The sequence below is a fragment of the Homarus americanus genome, unplaced genomic scaffold, assembly GCF_018991925.1.
Source record: "Homarus americanus isolate GMGI-L3 unplaced genomic scaffold, GMGI_Hamer_2.0 scaffold23578, whole genome shotgun sequence".
In the NCBI taxonomy this organism is placed as follows: Eukaryota; Metazoa; Arthropoda; class Malacostraca; order Decapoda; family Nephropidae; genus Homarus; species Homarus americanus.
In genome coordinates, this window is record NW_024733231.1 from 6,756,408 (window position 1) to 6,775,974 (window position 19,567).

General features: G+C 41.8%; 1 protein-coding gene across 3 annotated transcripts in view; it reads right to left on the bottom strand.

Moving 5' to 3' along the window:
• Positions 1-19,567, bottom strand: part of LOC121869648 (protein timeless-like) — an 89,591-nt gene that overhangs the window by 25,203 nt on the left and 44,821 nt on the right. For 2 of the 3 annotated variants that reach the window (XM_042371176.1, XM_042371178.1), the window contains exons 4-20: positions 10,917-11,008; positions 9,864-9,925; positions 9,088-9,268; positions 8,671-8,811; positions 8,179-8,283; positions 7,619-7,774; positions 5,767-7,113; positions 5,330-5,534; positions 4,595-4,787; positions 4,024-4,222; positions 3,367-3,491; positions 2,602-2,722; positions 2,350-2,424; positions 1,807-2,047; positions 1,450-1,545; positions 836-970; positions 9-209 (exon numbers count right to left, since the gene is read on the bottom strand). In XM_042371176.1, coding sequence (XP_042227110.1) covers positions 9-209; positions 836-970; positions 1,450-1,545; positions 1,807-2,047; positions 2,350-2,424; positions 2,602-2,722; positions 3,367-3,491; positions 4,024-4,222; positions 4,595-4,787; positions 5,330-5,534; positions 5,767-7,113; positions 7,619-7,774; positions 8,179-8,283; positions 8,671-8,811; positions 9,088-9,268; positions 9,864-9,925; positions 10,917-11,008 — 3,675 coding nt within the window. Of the gene's footprint in view, positions 1-8; positions 210-835; positions 971-1,449; positions 1,546-1,806; positions 2,048-2,349; positions 2,425-2,601; positions 2,723-3,366; positions 3,492-4,023; positions 4,223-4,594; positions 4,788-5,329; positions 5,535-5,766; positions 7,114-7,618; positions 7,775-8,178; positions 8,284-8,670; positions 8,812-9,087; positions 9,269-9,863; positions 9,926-10,916; positions 11,009-12,350; positions 12,443-19,567 lie in introns of those variants that run through there. The other variant, XM_042371177.1, reaches the window with a different exon arrangement.

Genomic DNA, 19,567 nt, shown 5'->3' on the forward strand with positions numbered 1-19,567 from the left:
AAACTTACTTGATGGAATGGGTCCAAGACGTTTGGCGACCATGAACAGAACATCCGGGCACCAGAAGTGGGGGATTCTGGGAAATATTTTGCCCGTGTCGGAGGGAAGATGGAAACCCAGTTCCCCAAGAAGATGACGAAACGTTGGTGAGCTGAAGGCTTCCTCCTGGTCTCCCGTCCATGGTATTATGGGTATGGACTGGTTTGATACTGTAATGTAAAACCACAGTCAATAATATATACAGTACAGTAACATGAGATGATAATGTCTATAGAAACTATTAACTGGGCACAGTATTCTCTTCTACTTTAAATAACTTTAAAATTATCTAAAACAAACAAGGTTTGTGAATATTGTTAACACAGTAAACAATGAAGGTGATGGAAGAAATGTTATAGTACAGGAGATCAAATGGGAGTTTAATAAATTATTCATCTCTAGACTTGACAGACTCAAGTTTTCTGTCTAGCAGCTGATCATCTTAGTTTTTTTTAACCTTTCCTGCAGCTCTACATTAATTTTATCCATCACGGATACGCAGTAAGTGCATTCTCATTATTTCTTTAGAGATACTTATGCCACAAGCAGATGCCAGTTGCTTCACTATGGTATGTGACGGACAAGCCATCACTGTTAAAGTGTTTCAAACTCAAGTGTGGTGATGACCAGTGAGAAGCTTGACCAAGACTCTATTTGTATCATCTGTTAAGCAATGTTGAAGACTTAATATCTATGTTGTCACACAAGTCTGTTTAGGAAGGAAGTATGAAGAAAACTGGTAATGTGTGTGTGTGTGTATAAGTGTACAGTATGAGACAACAACAACACAACTCACAGGTAAAGTGGCAGGTGACAGGTTCAGACTTGGGTGCATCTTGGCCCATAAACTTGACTTTTGAGTAACATGCTTCTAGAAGCTGCAACTGCAGCCACAACACTTGACTCCCATATCCTTCTTCTTTAAGTTTATCTGTTGGTTAAAAAATAAATATTATAAAGTAAACTTTTTTTCAATACCACTTGCTAATTATTTTTAAACTTTACATTATGAGACTTTCATTTTCTCAATGTATTAATAAAAAATACCAATTTTTTTTTATAGTAAATAAAGGCAGGTTTACAGCAGGATGGGTCACAGCACAGTACAGTACAGTACACATGCAATAAGACAATGGTGCCTAGTGGCCAAGGGGAGTTCCCACAGTTAATTTAGTGTTGGCAGTAAAAGGATCTGTAATTCAATGACCTGCATTATTCCCAGAAGGTGAGGAGTACTGGTGGAAACTTTCAAACAATTGATTTGGTCATTTAATGGATGGACAGACAAGAACAAAACCTACTCCTCCAGTTCTTACCAGAACAATAAACCACTGACATCCCACTACAGTATTAAGAACATCTCTCTGTATAGTGACACATCAAGAAAACACTGGTACTGTATACACTCACCAATAAGGTAGGCTATAGTTGCACTGTCGTCCCAGTCTGTGCTGTCCTCGGTGCTGGTCATGTTACCTTCCACACTGCCTTCAGCTTTATCAGACACTGTTGGTGACACAATGGATCACCACACATTAAAACAACAGTCTATAAACATTTATGAGCAACATTAACTTCACGACTATATAAACTACAGGGTCTCAGAAAAATGTGTACACGCTGCCTTACAGATTTTTATGGCAATTGTATTAAAATCTGTATGGCTTTGTGTATACATTTTTCTGAGACACTAAATAATCATTATATAGGTTATATGTATATACAAGTGTGATAAGCTTCAGCAAGGTAGTACTGTACTATACAGACCTTGTCCATGGTCGCAGGAATCCTTGTTATCCAGAATAATCTTTATCTCTTGTTTCTGTAGGTAATTTATAGTGGAGTCTATGCTCTTCACCTTGAGACTGGGGCTCTTGTCTGAGTTCTTCTTCTTAAATAACTTGAGTGTGTGAGGGTCGTCCACAGAGTCCTCGGAGTCACTACTGACCAGCATCACGTCACACTCCAGACTGATTTCTCCCTCAGATTTGTTCGCCCGGGGTTCAACCTGTGGTGAAAATAATCAGTAAAGGATACTGTACAATTATTTATTCACCTTGTTAAAATAATTATCATAACCTAAGAGACATTTCCTGTATACCATTTATGTGTATTATATGAATTCCGAAAAAAAAATAAAAAACAAAAAATAATGAAAAAAATCGACCTGATACAGTTTATCACTATTCCAAAACTCATGAAAACCTTTATATAATTATCATAAAACTTCTACACCAAGTCTTAAACATCACAAATAACAAGTTACAGTCTAGAGTTACTTTAGTGTAATCGAGAATAATGGCAACTCACGGTGGGAATCTCTGCACAGAGTTTAGAACATTCACTTGTGGTGATGAAGCCTCGGGCCAGTAACTTCTGGATTACCTGTGTGAGAAAAAAGTGTTAAGATAGATTACTAAATTCAACAGGTAACAGTATGAGACCTCACACATCAAGTGAGGATAGTGTACAGAGAAGAGAAGAGAAGAGAAGAGAAGAGAAGAGAAGAGAAGAGAAGAGAAGAGAAGAGAAATATTATACTGTAATAAACACATCACTCACCTCCTTCTTGATGGGCTCCTCAATAGAATCATCACAGCATATCTCCTTGATCTTATCCATCAGGTCCTGCTCACTGGTGGAGGTGGAGTACAGGGTATATAGCTGATCCAGGTCCTCGTTCCTAGTACCAAGAAGAAACATCCAGTTACTTATCAATTACCTGCCTTTACCTTATATACTTCACTACCTGGGTCTGTATCTTTAACTAATCTACTGAGAAATAACAAATACACAATATTAGTGATTTTTAAGTAATTTATCAACATCACCATCATCGCTTCCTGGCCATTTTTCCATATTTGTGAGGGCGAGTTGTGACTTCCTAATGGCATGGTGTAGTAGGCATATATTGTTAACACCATATTTGACTATGTTATACAGCACAACATCATATTTAAACCTATTACCAATAACTTAAAGTCTACTGGAAAATTAGCAAAATTAAGTCAGCACGATATGGGATTTAGTACCGGCGTGACGTGCTGAGATGATACCGTGCTGAAACATGTGCAGTTCAATCAAGACCTAATCTAACCAAACTTAAACTTAACCTAATCTAACTTAACATTACATTACATAACCTAACCTAATCTGTTATTTTGAGGGGTAATCTCAGCATGCCTCAAGCTCTCAATGATGTTGTGATCAAACTGCTCATACCCAGTACTGTACATTTTTAAATTTTCCACACGTTACAAATCTCAGTCCTTCACACTGGGTATAAGCTCTCTGATCGGACTCACGAGATAAATCAACAGTACTCACGTTAATTCAATCCCTGCGTGTTCTGGAGCTGGTTTCTGGGAGTCCTTGTTCTCTTTCTTGTTAGGGTGTTCCATGCGTACACGTGTGCACTTGCGCAGGACATACTCAATCAGATCGGCCCAATCCTGAAAGGTGTATGGAGTCTCTATGAACATACAATAAGGGTACGAAACAGATCATTTTCTATCATATTGTTTTTCATTTTATAACATGTCTAATTCTTCCATGTACGGTGCCATGTAAAACGTGACTACTGTATATTATATCAGGCAATAATCCCTATATATGTGAATTATAGCCATGAAAGTTATCCCTTATGTGAACAATTATAGCAATGAAAGTAATCCCTTATGTGAACAATTATAGCCATGAAAGTAATCCCTTATGTGAACAATTATAGCCATGAAAGTTAATCCCTTATGTGAACAATTATAGCCATGAAAGTTAATCCCTTATGTGAACAATTATAGCAATGAAAGTAATCCCTTATGTGAACAATTATAGCCATGAAAGTAATCCCTTATGTGAACAATTATAGCCATGAAAGTTAATCCCTTATGTGAACAATTATAGCCATGAAAGTTAATCCCTTATGTGAACAATTAAGGCCCTGAAAATAATCCCTCTATATTTGAACAGATTTTTAATGCTTCTTACCACACAGAGTTCAAAACCTTCCTTCCAGATGCGTAAGAACACTCTAAGGATGACCGGCTGGAGTAACACATTAACATTCCTCAGGTCTCCCGCAATGTGGTGCATCATGGTGAAGATGCAGTCGTTCACCGTTTCATCGTTAATGTTGAAGTTTTCCAGAAGTCGTCCATACTGACGCATAATGTCCATGGTGGCGAATCTGGTTAAATAGAAGAGTGAATAATGTAGAGAGTGTTCTTTAAACTTACTAAATATCAATTCAAGTATAAGACTCTACTCTCCACCGTATTTATGCTTCTCCACACTCAATATAAACAATAGTCTCAATTGTACAGTCTCACCAAAAACTTCCTGAACGCTATAATCACTATGTAATCTGAAAAATGAACGAAGAATCTGAAACCATTCCCAGATGACAAGCCCCATTCTGCCTATTCTTGCATCCATCGTGCCCAGGTATTAGAGAAGATTTTGTTGACAGTGTACAGTACTTTACATACCGGATATTAAACAGATTTTCGAGATAACATTTTCTTTTTACTTACAACTAAGATAATAATTCACAACTTACTGCTTGATGTGGTTAACAATGTCAAAAGCTTGGTCGGATGGTAGAGTGGGACTGCTGGCTTCCTGAGTGGTGAGGAATCGGTGGTTGGTGGTGATTAAATCCTGAAGGTAATTGAGATTCAGCACCCCCGGCCGGTACAAGCGAATCAGCAACACAAATAGTTGCCGCACCTCTACCAACTGTCCGAGATCATCTGTCGGGGGGCATTAAGTACTAACGTTAGGCACAACACCCACGATTAATGATAGCGATGCCGACGGTCTCAAGTGACAGCGATAAACAAGGCAATTTGGAGTATTTTTTGGGAGGTAACTCCAATCAGACAATAATAATAAAAAAAAATAATCTTGCTATGTCATGATCTACTACAAAAATATCACAAACCTTTCACACACAAAATGGCATCTTCTTCATGTCCATCCCTGTCTTTTTGGGGACATCCTTCCCCCTCCATCATCTCATCTACCTTTTCACCCTCTATCATCACATTCACCCTCCATCCTTCTATCTCCATTATACCTCCCCCCCTCCCACACTATACCAATGTCTAAACTACAACAACAACATTTTGTCCTCACTTGTACAAGACCACACGTTTAATGTCAACCAAACGAAACAATAAATAAACCAATTTCTCTTTCATTTTATTTCTTACAACAGACATCAACACCAAGTACACATAATCTCTTTAGGCAAAAATTATGTTGCTTAAGACCCGGTACAAAGTAAACCCACCTTTAATCCGCACGAGATGCCTCGTGTCAAACAAGCTCTGGTCCTTCTTCATGCAAACATCAAAGGCCACAAAGAACTCTCTGAGGGCGGTGACAACCAGATGGAGGCGGCGGACGTGGGGCAGCAGGTTCTCCTCCCCACCACGCACGGCTCTCTCCAGTTCCTCCTGCATCACCACTCCCTCATACACCAAGTACGACACCACCTGAAAGACGCCGGCCATTAAATGACATGCATGAGAAGATTCCAAGAGAGGTGACATGCTTAAGCCCATGTCATGAACGAAATGTTTCTAGTGAAAGAAAGACTGAAGCAAAAAAGTAGGATAAATCTGTCTAAACACTTATAAATGTTACTAAATAAGCATAATTCAAATTAGCTCGTATCACAAGACAATACCGTACATCCTATAAGACAAATTCTGCACCAATACTTACGTCCACAGAGAGAACTGGACATATCTGAGACAGTTCCAGGTCCAACTCTACAGCAAAGCGGAGAAAGTAGGTGATGAGCCACAACACGTGAGACTTGTCCAGGTCAATCTGATACGGCAGCATGACCTGAAGCCGGAGACCCTGTAGCAAGTTGGAGTAACCGTTAAGCATAAAATCGACTGTAAATTCCTTGAGTAAGTTGGAGATGTCGTCCGCCGTGGGGTGATGGTGTAGGAGCGCTTTGGCGTTTATGCCGTTGCTCTCTTTTCTTTTAATTAATTTAGTTCGTTTGATGTTTCTCTCCTGTAGAGCTTTTTGTAACATCTTTGCCGGTCGAGGTTTACTCAGCATTTTATGAGGCTTCTGATGGTGCGGTCGCTTAGCGTGGGGACCCTCGTCGCACTCCGAGCCCGTCGAGTTACTCGACTCTATGTGCTCTTGGGTGTCAGAAAGCATCTTCTGTGACATGGTGTGTCTGGAACGCTTTTGACCCGTTAGAGGTTTATTTTTAAGAAGTTTGGGTAATTGTGGTGGGGGTTTCTTTTCGCTGGAGTCCCCGCTAGATCCCGACTCCTCCTCATTTGGTGGTCTTTTAACCGTTTCTTGAGAGAGACAGATCTGTTGCTTCACCGTATTGTCTTCCATGGGCGTCATGGTGTCCCCCTGAAGGACTAAAGGCTCGCCGTGATTTTCATCTAATAAATATGGTTCAACTGTACTGTTCTCTCCTTGACCATTGTCCATGAACTGATGAGGATTGGAGTCTCCACTCTCATTATGAAGCAGAGAAAGGGGAGAGGGTTGTTCCATGCCTGGTATAGGACTGCTGCCCTCACAGGCGCCGCGGTCACACACGTGCTCCACACGCTCATTGCCCTCGTACTCTTCTAGACTCTTCGTGTCACACATAACGTCTTTGGCATTTTCCATTTCTAAACAACAGGTAGCCATTCCAAACACTTTTTCATCTTGCATTTCCTTTTGAGACACAAAACTTTGCCCAGTCAATGTCTGCCTCGCAGACCCCTTAGTGGACGACTGTGGGTACCTTAACTTTGTATTATTCCGGTTATCTCTGTGTTGTTGTTTGTGTAGTGGGGAGTCTCTAGTGGTGTCTTCAGATGCACCTTCATCAGGGGAGGAGTCCATGTTGGACCCTGATCTACCAAACCCACTGTCTTTACTGCTGTCCTCCTTATCCATTTTTCTCCGGGTCTCTCGTGAAGTGTCTGAGTTTTCATTCATTTGTACTATCTTGTCGCGGTCTTTCTCCACCTTGACCATGCCGTCCACCGGCGAGAGTCTCTCGGAGGAATCGGAGACCGGATCTGACGTGGAGATGGCATCCTGTTGAGAAGAAATTCATTATATAACTTGTATGTACAATATATAAAGGCACAATTTCTTCCCCAAAATAAAAACAATAAAAATCACAAATGAAAAATTAAATGTCAAAATAATATCACTGACACAAAATACTGTCATGTAGGAAATATTAGACATTCAATATTTCATCTATGTATAATATCAATAAGCCAATAAGCATACAACAAGTTTACTATATATATAAAATCTCTCTCAAAGTATTCAAATTATATTCACACTATTCTTAAAAAGTAGTATATTTTAAAGACAGATACCTGTATATATAGTCTTCTGTAACATATGTCTTTCCCACTTACTGTTGGGTGGCAAAAAATAACACTTTCCTTCATGTTAAAGTAATCCTCTTCCACCACCACTAATACCCCCAAGGTACAAATATCTATATACTGTACACAGTTTCCTAAATCATCAAGCAAGACGACCGATACTTAATACAGCACTGTAACGTTCCCTAAACTACACTCACCGAAGACGAGGACGACATGGGGTTATTTTCGTCGTCTTCCGAGCTCTCTGATAGGGACGACTCCAGCCATTCGTTAATCAGCTTCCGTATCGTCCCCTGCTGCTGCTCCCGGTACATGAGGGACACAAGCTGGACCATCGTGATGTTCCACAGATGCTGGCAGAGGAAGAGACAACACACTGTGAATATCTAGCTAATGGTATAGATTCTTTGTCTTGTCTTACTGTACTGTGCTGTACCCTGTCTGTTAACACAAGTTGTAACACATATTAACCTGATGAGAATAAATGTCAATAAACAGATTCTAAAATGAAGTTAATGAAGCTTACATGATAATAAAATGAAGTTAATGAAGCTTACATGATAATAAAATGAAGTTAATGAAGCTTACATGATAATAAAATGAAGTTAAAAAAATTGCCACTCTAAAGCCCTAAGCAATAACTGTAAAGAACAATCAACTATGAAACTAAAATCTATAAGCAAAATGTGACTCAGAAATTATTGTTTAGAGGGGAAACTCTTGACCTGTTATGGTATCTGTACACCTGCTCACTCACCTGTTGGTCACACGTCAACAGCTGTATTAATATGTTATCGAAGCGCTGAGCAAACAAGTTCCACATGATCTGGTCTTCTGTGATTATTGCTGGACCGTTTCCTCCCTAAAGAAGATGTAAATATTGATATCTCGGTATAATGTAAACGTAAGATTTACACAAAGAGAAAATATACAAAAACTGGTTTGGAAATTCTTTGAATCTGTTGTCATAGAAAAAATCCTAAAGGCATCAGTCCCATCACATGCCTGTGTTAGGTAGCATAAAAAGCGACTTAAATTCAAATAAAACATTATGTACAGCCTAAAAAAATATATTCATTAATGCCGGTGAAGTTGTGACATCTTAACACATAAAAAACTGTACCTGTACTGTATCAATAATGTACAATAATGTACATCTACTGTAAACAAGCACATAAAATGGCCAAAAAATGATGACGACAACTATTTTGGGGGAACATGTTCAAGTACAGTGTATGGTATAACGAACCTGTTGTTTAGCAGCAGCAGGGGAACTGTAGGTTGTTTTATGGTGAACACTTGGGATGTTGCTCACGTGTAACAAGTTTCTTACTAACAGGAGACACTGGTTTATCAGCTCACACTCAGGAAGGCTCAAGATCTTTGAGTCCTAGAAAAGAGAAGGTGGAAATTAGTTTAACTCCCTCACTTAATGCCACTTTTAATATTTCATTTGGGTAATGCCAGATGATTTTATTCAGTAGAAAGAGGACCCCATACACATAAGGTTAAGTAATTACTAGTTAAAAAAGTGAGAAAAAATGTGAGGAGAAAGAATCAATATTGAATCCTACAAAAAAAAGTGTAAGTGTTTATGTTAGTTAAGCAATTATTAGAGAGAAACAAAAAAAGAAATTTAAGGAGAGAGAGAGAGAGACTGACTCACCTGTAAGACTGAACTCATCAAGTCAATAATAGACTTTGTGACGCGAGTGTCAAGGAAAAGTTTCTTGGCCGATACGATGGATGATTCCAACTCATGGATAATTCGATGACCCTCATTGTTGCGACTCATAATCTCGGCGGGCATGAGGCATTCCACAGGGGTCATCAACTCCTGAAGGACTCTGAGGAGGTAGAAAAGGCCATTAAAGACACAAGAGAGATGAACTACAGTAATATCCTGGCAGGTGTTGATTACTTTAATGTCTCACACTAACAACACCCTGATGCTACCTAGGGGAGTTAGGTTAAGTGTTAGGGGAGTTAAGCTTTATTTTATTGTTAAATTCATTAGTCCACCATTGATCAGCTTATTAGCCATTTGGTCTGTTTCTTGTTACTTTGCTACGACCTTTACCGTCGAGCGTTAGTACAGGAGGAAACCAGAATTTCTCAAGAAAATCTCCATGTTTGGTGGTGTCACACTGGATAACACCCTCCTCACATCTGTCCCAGGCTGGGGAGTGAGCCCATTAGTGAGAGATATACAGTACATGTTACTTGTTGGGGACTAATCTTCAAGTGACCCCAAAATTATACACCAGTAAAGAGGAACAAACTGCTCTACATCTTACACTGTGGGCCAGATGGACAAAAACTGACAAATATAATAAATTATCCCAATGAAATGAATTCCACTAGAAGCAGCCTATGAACCTCACTTTACAGGGTACCAAAGAGTGACCAAAACACAACAGCTCAACAAACTACAGTACTTACTTCACTGTTGCCTCAATCAGTCCTCGGTCCTCCTTAATGTGTACCAGTATAGGCAAAAGGTTCTGGAAATAAGAAAGAGTGATGTTAATTATTGACTACAAATTTTAGTACAATTTATCACTACACAGTAATCCATCCTGTGGGGAGAATAAGAAAATTTAACCTTTAACCCCTAACTGGAAAGTAGGAAACATGTAAAGACCACCATCCCTACAGCTTGTTACTCAGAGGTTGGCCAGGGGGTCAATTTTAGTCTCTACTGTGTCAGGATTTAAGATTCCACAGTGATAAGTTTTCTGTCTACTTTACAATTACTTCCAATACACTTAATGAATTAATAACCATAACTGGACTAGCAATTGCTCAACAAATCACCACCACGGGAAACTGCCAGCAGAAGAGATGATCAGTAACTCTAAGCTAAGGCATGAAAACAAAACAGATAGCCACCTAAGGTCACAAAATAGCATCTCGCGTGTGGATCTTCATTTAAATTACAGTAAAACCTCCATATAACAGCCATATCTCTCCCTATACTCCGCTAGATGGGGTGTCATATCTAACGGACCCTCAATATAATGGACCTTCATATCTATGTATAGTTCGTTAGATGGGGATTCACAACTAATGGCCCCTTGATATAACGGATTTGTCTCTCAATGTAGTCCGTTAAATAGAGGTTTTACTGTACTGTACTTGGTTCTATCACTGGCTGTTGGTGGTCGGTCAATGTGGTGTGGGTGGATAAAACAAAGCCGGGTGCCATTTTTCTGCAGCTGCCACAAATAATGACCAGTGTGCAGTCTTCCCTATAAACATATACAGTATGTTGCATTTTAGGCATCTTTAAGTGGCTTATGTGTGAGGAGCCTAATGAACAGGTCTAACGAAGGGATGAGGTGAGGTGAGGTGAGGTACTGAAGTCAGATGAGGAGTGAGGTGAAGTTAGGTTAGGGTATCAAATCAAATGAAATTAAGCTGTGGTTCCTAATCCTCAGGTGACCCCTAACAAGAAAGTGCCACTAACCCTAGAGACATAAGAGTGCCACTGACCTTGGAGATGATCTTATTGAGGAACAAGGAGCGCCTGTAGTGCCATCGAGCCTTGTCTTGGTTGAGGCGATGAAGAATATCCTCAATCTTAGCTGTTGAGGAGAAAAGATCAAGGCATTAGTGTGTGGTGATGCATAAAACAGTCAGTGACAAGTCTGCATGTAACAAGTTTCTGTTTTACCACAACTACTACCACCACCACTGCTACCACAGATGCAGTTTTGGTCATCAGAGGCAAGCATAGACACAAAATGATAGTTAACATGAATGCATAACCCCCACTAGCATTTACAACTCTTTCCTTCTCAAGCACCCACAATTACAACTTTAGCATTGAGAGAGAGAGAGAGAGAGAGAGAGAGAGAGAGAGAGGAGAGAGAGAGAGAGAGAGAGAGAGAGAGAGAGAGAGAGAGAGAGAGAGAGAGAGAGAGAGAGAGAGAGAGAGAGAGAGAGAGAGAGAGAGAGAGAGAGAGAGAGAGAGAGAGAGAGAGAGAGAGAGAGAGAGAGAGAGAGAGAGAGAGAGAGAGAGAGAGAGAGAGAGAGAGAGAGAGAGAGAGAGAGAGAGAGAGAGAGAGAGAGAGAGAGAGAGAGAGAGAGAGAGAGAGAGAGAGGAGAGAGAGAGAGAGAGAGAAGAGAGAGAGAGAGAGAGAGAGAGAGAGAGAGAGAGAGAGAGAGAGAGAGGAGAGAGAGAGAGAGAGAGAGAGGAGAGAGACAATATAGGGGTGTCCTAGGAAAGTTTTCCTGCTTCTCTCCTGTGTGTCATACCTGCCTTTCCTCCCTCCAGGAGGAGAGAGCAGGCAGGAGGAGGAGTGAGGACATTTTTTTCTGGGACACCCTATACCACATACCAAGTGGATACTCTGCCCCAGGTTCTTCACCCATCACTGTACAGGTCCTCATTGGCTGTGGATGATGTTATTGCTCTAGACACAACTACTGTATGGAGGAGGATGACGCCGGAAGCACCGGCTAAAGTCCATTGTGTTTTTGTTTATCAAGACAGTGAGGGTCAAAAGGAGTTTTTATCATTTTTTTTCTAGTATACAAACGAGGTATTTTAGTTGTTTTGTGTTTGTGACTGGCAGACAAACGACATGTATTACCCAACAGCCTAGCAATAAATATATATATATATATATATATATATATATATATATATATATATATATATATATATATATATATATATATATATATATATATATATATATATATATATATATATATATATATATATTTTTTTTTTTTTTTTTCACCCACCTACCACATATAATATAATATATAAATAGTCTACATAATGTACAAATATGGCAGACGATCGGTCAGTCATTGTGCTTGTCGAAAAAAAATGGTTGGGTGTAGTGGTCCTAGCCGAGCTGTAATTAATACACAGTATGTTAGTTAAGAATAAGCATAGGGACGGAGGGGCATTACCTTTATGTTGGTTAAGTTTTCGTTCGGCAAGTTTGGCTAAGCGGTGGTTGTGTCGCCATACGCTGCTACACTCACGTCTCATCTCAACTTCTCTCCTCGATACGCCGTAGTCCCCGGCATGTTTTGTAACTGACAACACTAATCGACACTTTGTTCATGTTTTCTGTTATGGTTAACATATTGCCGCTGTCACTATGATATGTTTGCTGATAATTGTCTCCCATCATTAACAAATCAAAGAGGCATATTAGCCAATTATATCTTTGATCTTCCTAAGTCATGGATACAAAATCATTGAGAATTAGACATCGTTATTTTATCCGATCATATATTGCAACTCAGTTCTTACTACAGTATGTAATATTTTTTATGCAAAAAAAAAATTCTATCCAATACTCTTCTACAAAATTCTTACTCAGCTACAGCATACATCAGCCAAGTCCTTCATTTGTCGTCGTTATTATTTTCTCTCCACAAGCAATATAAAAACTCGGCAACTTTAAATTCTTACGATCAAAATAAAACAACTTACATATCTCTGGCCCCCCAAAAAATTAAGTAACTTTAAATAGTTTAGTGATAAAAAAAAATCTGGTTAAAATATTAAAATAAATAAGTTTTGCGCCAAAAATCGGTGTAAACAAATGACGATCGAGTGGAGGCCGAATGCCCTATATATAATGGAGACAGGAAAAAAGTCACAATTTTGGTTACGTTAGGTGACTTTTTTCCAATAGTTTTTTCCTGTGATTTTATTCCCAATATTTTGTCCCGTGACTTTTCCATGTTCCCCTCATTCTACTCATCACGAACACCACCTCAACCCCTCATATACACACTGCAGCGTCTTCAATACAATCTTGCGTCGCCCACCTGATCCATGACGCAAAAAAATCAAAGTGAAAGTCTAACCTAACCAGCACAAATGTCGACTAGTTTGTTTGTCGAGTGAGTTAATTACATCAGTTCCGTGACACCTAGACTCGGTGATATTTTTGCAACGTCATCATGAGTATGCAAAAGTGAAGTCGACAGGCCAATTTTGGATTGTCTTCACACGTCTACATAGAAATGATGACTGTGACCTCGCTACATAGGAATGATGACCGTGTGACCTCGCCATACAGGAATGATGACTGTGACCTCGCCATAGGAATGATGACCGTGTGACCTCGCCACATAGGAATGATGACTGTGTGACTCACACAGGAATGATGACCGTGTGACCTCGCTACATAGAATGATGACCGTGTGACCTGCTACATAGGAATGATGACCGTGACCTGCCATAGGAATGATGAACCCCACTAAATAGGACGTTTCTAAATATTCCCAGAGGTATACATCTTTATCCCTGCACGTCATTTCCAACCCTCATATGACGTCATTCTCCGCCCACACATTTCCAAACTACAGAATTTCCAAGAATGTTATTCTGCCAAAGTTGAACTGAACTTTGGTAGAATAACAGTGCTGGTCTTCTCTCTCTCTCTCTCTCTCTCTCTCTCTCTCTCTCTCTTGACTTCTCTCTGACTCTTCTCATTTCTTCTTTTCTCTCTTCCGACATTCTCAACTTCTCTCTCTCTCTCTCTCTCTCTTATTTCTTCTTTCTCTCTCTCGACATTCTCAACCTCTCTCTCTCTCTCGTTTTCTGTTTTCTCTCTCTCATTTCTTCTTTCTCTCTTCTTCGACATTCTCAACCTCTCTCTCTCCTCTCTTCTCTGTTTTCTCTCTCCATTTCTTCTTCTTTGACATTCTCAACTCTCTCTCTCTCTCAACTATGGGAATTACAATATACATATTTAGGTGAGGACAAGAGTTTAATTATCACTGGGATTGGAGGTGGATTAGCAGGTTAATCCACCAAGACTCTCCAATCATACCATCCATGCCACATCGTCACAAACTAACAATACATCCACTCCACCATCCACAATCATCCATCGCCTGTCATTTATTCATCTCCACACACACGTCATCCCACCCACTCAAACAGCCAAAATTAAAACAGGATTATGTGTGTGTGTGTGTGTGTGTGTGTGTAGGAGGGTAACTTGAAGAGAGAGGTGAAACCCAATTATAAGTAGACAAATGACTCCTCCTGCCCAATGACGTCAGACCATTCACAAAAAAAAGTTATCCCCATATCAAAACATATCCCAAATCCGGTTATCCCAAATTCGGTTATCTCCAAAGTTCGGATCCTATTAGTACCCCGGTTAACTCCTCCACCATTATCACCACGCTTAGTAACCTCACAATTACACCGTTAAATATAGAAGCCAATAAACTCAGCACTAATGAGACGCCCAAGAATTGATATGATTTTTTTTTTCCAGGAATCAATTTCGTTTTCTGTTTGGGTCGGATGGAAACAAGAGCGGGCAATTTCGTCTCAGCTCTAGGTTTTCTCGTCTTTCGTATTTAATTATAAACATGTAGATGATTGGATTTTGTGATAATTTGAAAGAAAGAAAAAGAAAAAAGAATAATACCGTTTGGAATCTGATCATACGTAAAATGCTTGAGTCAATAATATTTTTTTTAAAGATTATAAAACAGTGGAAGTTAAACCCAAGTAAACAATCACAGACAGACAGACAGACAGACAGACACACACACACACACACACACACACACACACACACACACACACACACACACACACACACACACACACACACGAAAGCAATAATCTTCAATACACTTTCATAATCTTTTCCCTCACACAAAAAAATAAAAAATAAAATGAAACGGAAACTTCCACAAAGGATCGGAAATCAGGTCATAATGCTGCTTACACGTTTGATGGTGGCAGTTCAGTGAGCAGCGGCGTGTTGGGAGAACGTTGTCAGGGGAGGGGGAAGGGGCAAGGGAAAGGGGGAGGATGATGTCAGGGTAGAGATGAGGGAGGGAGGAGAGGGTGTTGTCATGAGGCGTGGAGGAGGAGGTGTCAGGGGAGAGGGGCATAAGGAGGTGGGGGTATCAGGGGAGGGAGGATGAGGGAGAGGTATGAGGTGAGGGGGTATCAGGGGAGAGGAGGGGTGTCAGGAGGGGAGGGTTGTCATGGTGTGTCTAAGCGTTTGATCTAGGTTGTTATTGACGCATGATCTCTCTCTCTCTCTCTCTCTGACATTATATAACTGACCATAAATTACGCATTACACCCACCTACCATGTACTAAGGCAATCACATAATAACCGCTGCACTAATTAAAACCAGTGTGTGAGAGCGTGGTGATGATATGGAAAGTGGGTGAGAGTGGAGGAGTGAGTGAGGAGTGCGAGTGAAAGTGAGTTAGTATAGAACCTGTATATAGAGTAAACAAACATGACCCGTATGTATAAAGTGGAAATGAATGATGTTTGGTCAGACACTCTAACACCTCCCCACCCACACCCCCACAGGAAGTAGGTAGGTATGGAAAATCAGCATATTCAAAGCGGATTAGACACACACACACACACACACACACACACACACACACACACTAATACCACCCCTACCCCTCTTCCCCACCCCAGCCATTAAATTTCCTTCAAATGGCTTTACAGTAGTTTAAAAGCTCACTAAATACCACCTTCTAATAGGTCCGATTGCCCAAATCACCAACAACAACTTCATCTAACCAATCACGTTTGTAATCAGCATCCATCAAGGTTAATCCGCCGGACGAATTATCTCTCCCCCATGGTCTTAACCTCAATTAACGTATCTTGTTTAATGGGTCAAATTAATTTCACATCACGTATAGTATTCACACAAGTAGCGTTAACCGTACTCATGTGGATAGACTTTGTCGTGTCTAGTAAACCGTAGCCACCGTAACTAATGTATAAACCGTAACTTACACAATATACACAGTACACCTAATACCATAAATAATAATCAATGGTAATCAGTAGTCAGCGAGGCATTTATCATTAATATTTACCTCCTTAATGTTCAGAAGCCTTAACCAAGCGCTTCTCTGACGGAGGTGGTACAGCGGTGGTTGAGGGAGGATGATACACTGTAGGTCGCCATCACTCCCAATACGACACCTACCATCAATCAATCACCTTATTCTGGTGACACTAAACTTATTATTTGGTGTGGGCCGCCTGCCACACACCATCACTGTGGGCGAAGGTTAGGCCAGGATACTGGTGGTCAAGCCCTGGGCACTGGCAGCCAGGCCCGGGCACTGTAAGTCACGCCAGGCACTGGTGGTGCACCGGAGTAATTGCCATTCAGCACTGGGCTGTCAGCCCCCACACTTGGGGGCTAAAACGGGCACTGGTGGTCAGCTTCTGGTACCGGTCAATCCCTGGGCACTGCAAGCTTAGGCACTACGGTCAATCCCGCACTGGCGGTCAAGCTCGGGTACTGGCGGTCAAGCTCGGGTACTGGAGACTAGGTCCGGGTACTGGCGGTCAAGCTCGGACAATGGAGGCAGCACAGCAGAAGGAACACTAAGTACAGTATGTATACTGTGGAGGGACAGTAGGAGAAGAGCGGGAGGTCCCATCCACCACGACGGCCCCTGTAACACTGACTCGCCCGCTCTCCTGCCGCCTCCACCTCACCTCCCCCGCACACCCACGTTATAATACACGCTGGACCCACTGCCCGCCCTTACCCTCAACGTGAGACCTCTGGCTTTCACCTTCATACAGTTCACCAAAGGGCGGCTGCTGGGGGAAAGGGAGATAAGGGGAAAGACGGCACATTTCTCGGCTTAAAGACTTCACCTGGACACACACACACACACACACACACACACACACACACACACAGGTGTCCGGTCCACAGTGAGAACCTGGGACCTTGTTTACTGCCTGACATTTTCACTACTCGTTCACTGTCTGTCTCTCTCTCTCTGTGTGTGTGTAGTGTTAGTTTTAACCCTTTGTTGTGATACTTTTGTCCTAACTTAACAGCTAACAACCCAACCTAATTCAACCTAACCTAACCTGATTTAACCTAACCTAACCTGTTAACCTAACCTAACCCAACCTCAATTTAACCAACCACCAAGATGGGCATCCTCACACACACACACACACATGATGTACGTGCTTTTTGTGTGTGTGTGTGTGTGTGTGTGTCTCACTGAACCTGAATCACTGACGTCACAGAAAATCGTGAGGAGGGGAGAGGAGAGGGAGGGAGGAGGGAGGGAGGGAGAGAAAGAGGGAGGGAGGAAGGGAGAAGAGCGAGACAGGGAGGGAAGGACAGCAGCTGAGCCAACAATAAGGTGATCCCTAGGTTGCTCGAGTCATCCATAGTGGCGTCAATGGCTCGAGTACAACCTCACCACCAGCCGTAACCTACCACAACCACCACCGCTACCACCACTGCTACCACCACCAGAACAGCTACCTTCAACACCATCACCACCACACACACACACATACATACAGACATGACCTCACGTTAAAACAACCCAGGCGCATGTTACCCCTTGAGCAGTAAGGATTACAAAGTTAAATTATACAAAACTAACAACAACTAGATAATTTGATGTTAATCTTGAACGCTAAATTACCTCTCTGTGCTTTCTAATCCACCAGAACGCATTAATTAGCTTCTCCTGGTCATTATACAAGGGGTCAGGTCATTATATATGGACTAGGTCATTATAGAAGGGATCAGGTCATAATAAGGGTTCAGGTCATTATAGAAGGGATCAGGTCATTATATAAGGGTTCAGGTCATTATAGAAGGGATCAGGTCATTATATAAGGGATCAGGTCATCATAGAAGGGATCAGGTCATCATAGAAGGGATCAGGTCATCATATAGGGATCAGGTCATTATATAAGGGATCAGGGAGCGCTGACAGAGTCGAGTCGTGACATAACTGTGTATACAAGGGGTGGAGAGGTGGGTGGCCATCCATTCATCCACGCTCACTCGGCCTAGACACGCGCGCGCGCACACACTCCATCCTCCCACTCACCTCCTTACCTCTCATCACACACCAGTCTGACCCACCACCAGGGAGATAATGAAACGTGGCAAGATGTGTACCTAGAGTTTAACGACAAAGAGCTGTATATCGTGTGTGTGTGTGTGTGTGTATTCAGATTTCTTCCTTCATTATAAAGTTCAGTCACTAAGACAGCGTCAAATTTAACACCTGAGACTCTAACAGAACTGAATAATTGTAGAGGAAATTAAAGGCGAACCCGAATCCCTGTGAAACGGACACCAAACCCCCCTGAGAATTACCGCATGTAAACATTACGTCAACTTCCTAAACCTTTCGCTATTCAGGACCCGATCCCCCCACAGGTTACCAAGACAACGACCGCCATATAACGTCACCGAACAGTATTTATTCAATTGATCAGGACCCCACCACTCACACCCCCTCACGCCTCCTACCTCTCCTGCTCACCCTTGCCCTCCTGCTCAACCCTTGCCCTCCTGCTCACCCCTTGCCCCTCCTGCTCACCCCTGGCCCTCCTACTCACCCCTTGCCCTCCCACTCAACCTTGCCCTCCTGCTCACCCCTTGCCCTCCTGCTCACCCCTTGCCTCCTACCAACCCTCCCTCCACTCTCACCCCCTTGCCCCTCCTGCTCACCCCCGTCCCCCTCCTGCTCACCCTGCCCTCCTGCTCACCCCTTGCCTCCCACCAAACCCTTGCCCTCCCACTCAACCCCTTGCCCCTCCCACCACCCCCTGCCCTCCCACTCAACCTTGCCTCCCACTCAACCCTTGCCCCACTCACCCCTGCCCCTCACTACTCACCCCTTGCCCTCCTGCTCACCCCTTGCCCTCCTGCTCACCCCTTGCCTCCTGCTCACCCCTGCCCTCATTGCTCACCCATTGCCCTCCTACTCACCCCTGCCCGCTTCTGCTCATTCCGTTAGTCTAGTTATTGAACCACACCTAATAGCACGACCATGGCCAACTTTAATCATTTTCTTCCGTTCTGCTAGTTGCCTATTTTTCCTTACTCGTGTCGTTCTTTGTTCGTAATTTATCGTTCATTTCCTTTCTTCTTGTCGCCTGTTTTTACCCTCTTGTACATAATCCCTATTTTTCGTCGACTATTTTCCTACCTATCGTCAATTTCCTTATTTTTTCGTAGCCTATTTTCCTATTTATCGTCCATTTTTTCAACATTTTTCATCCCAATTTTCCAACTTTTCGTCCATTTTCCTTATTATTCGTCGCCTAACCAATTTTCCCATTTTCCGCCTATTTTCCTCCCCATCGCGTAT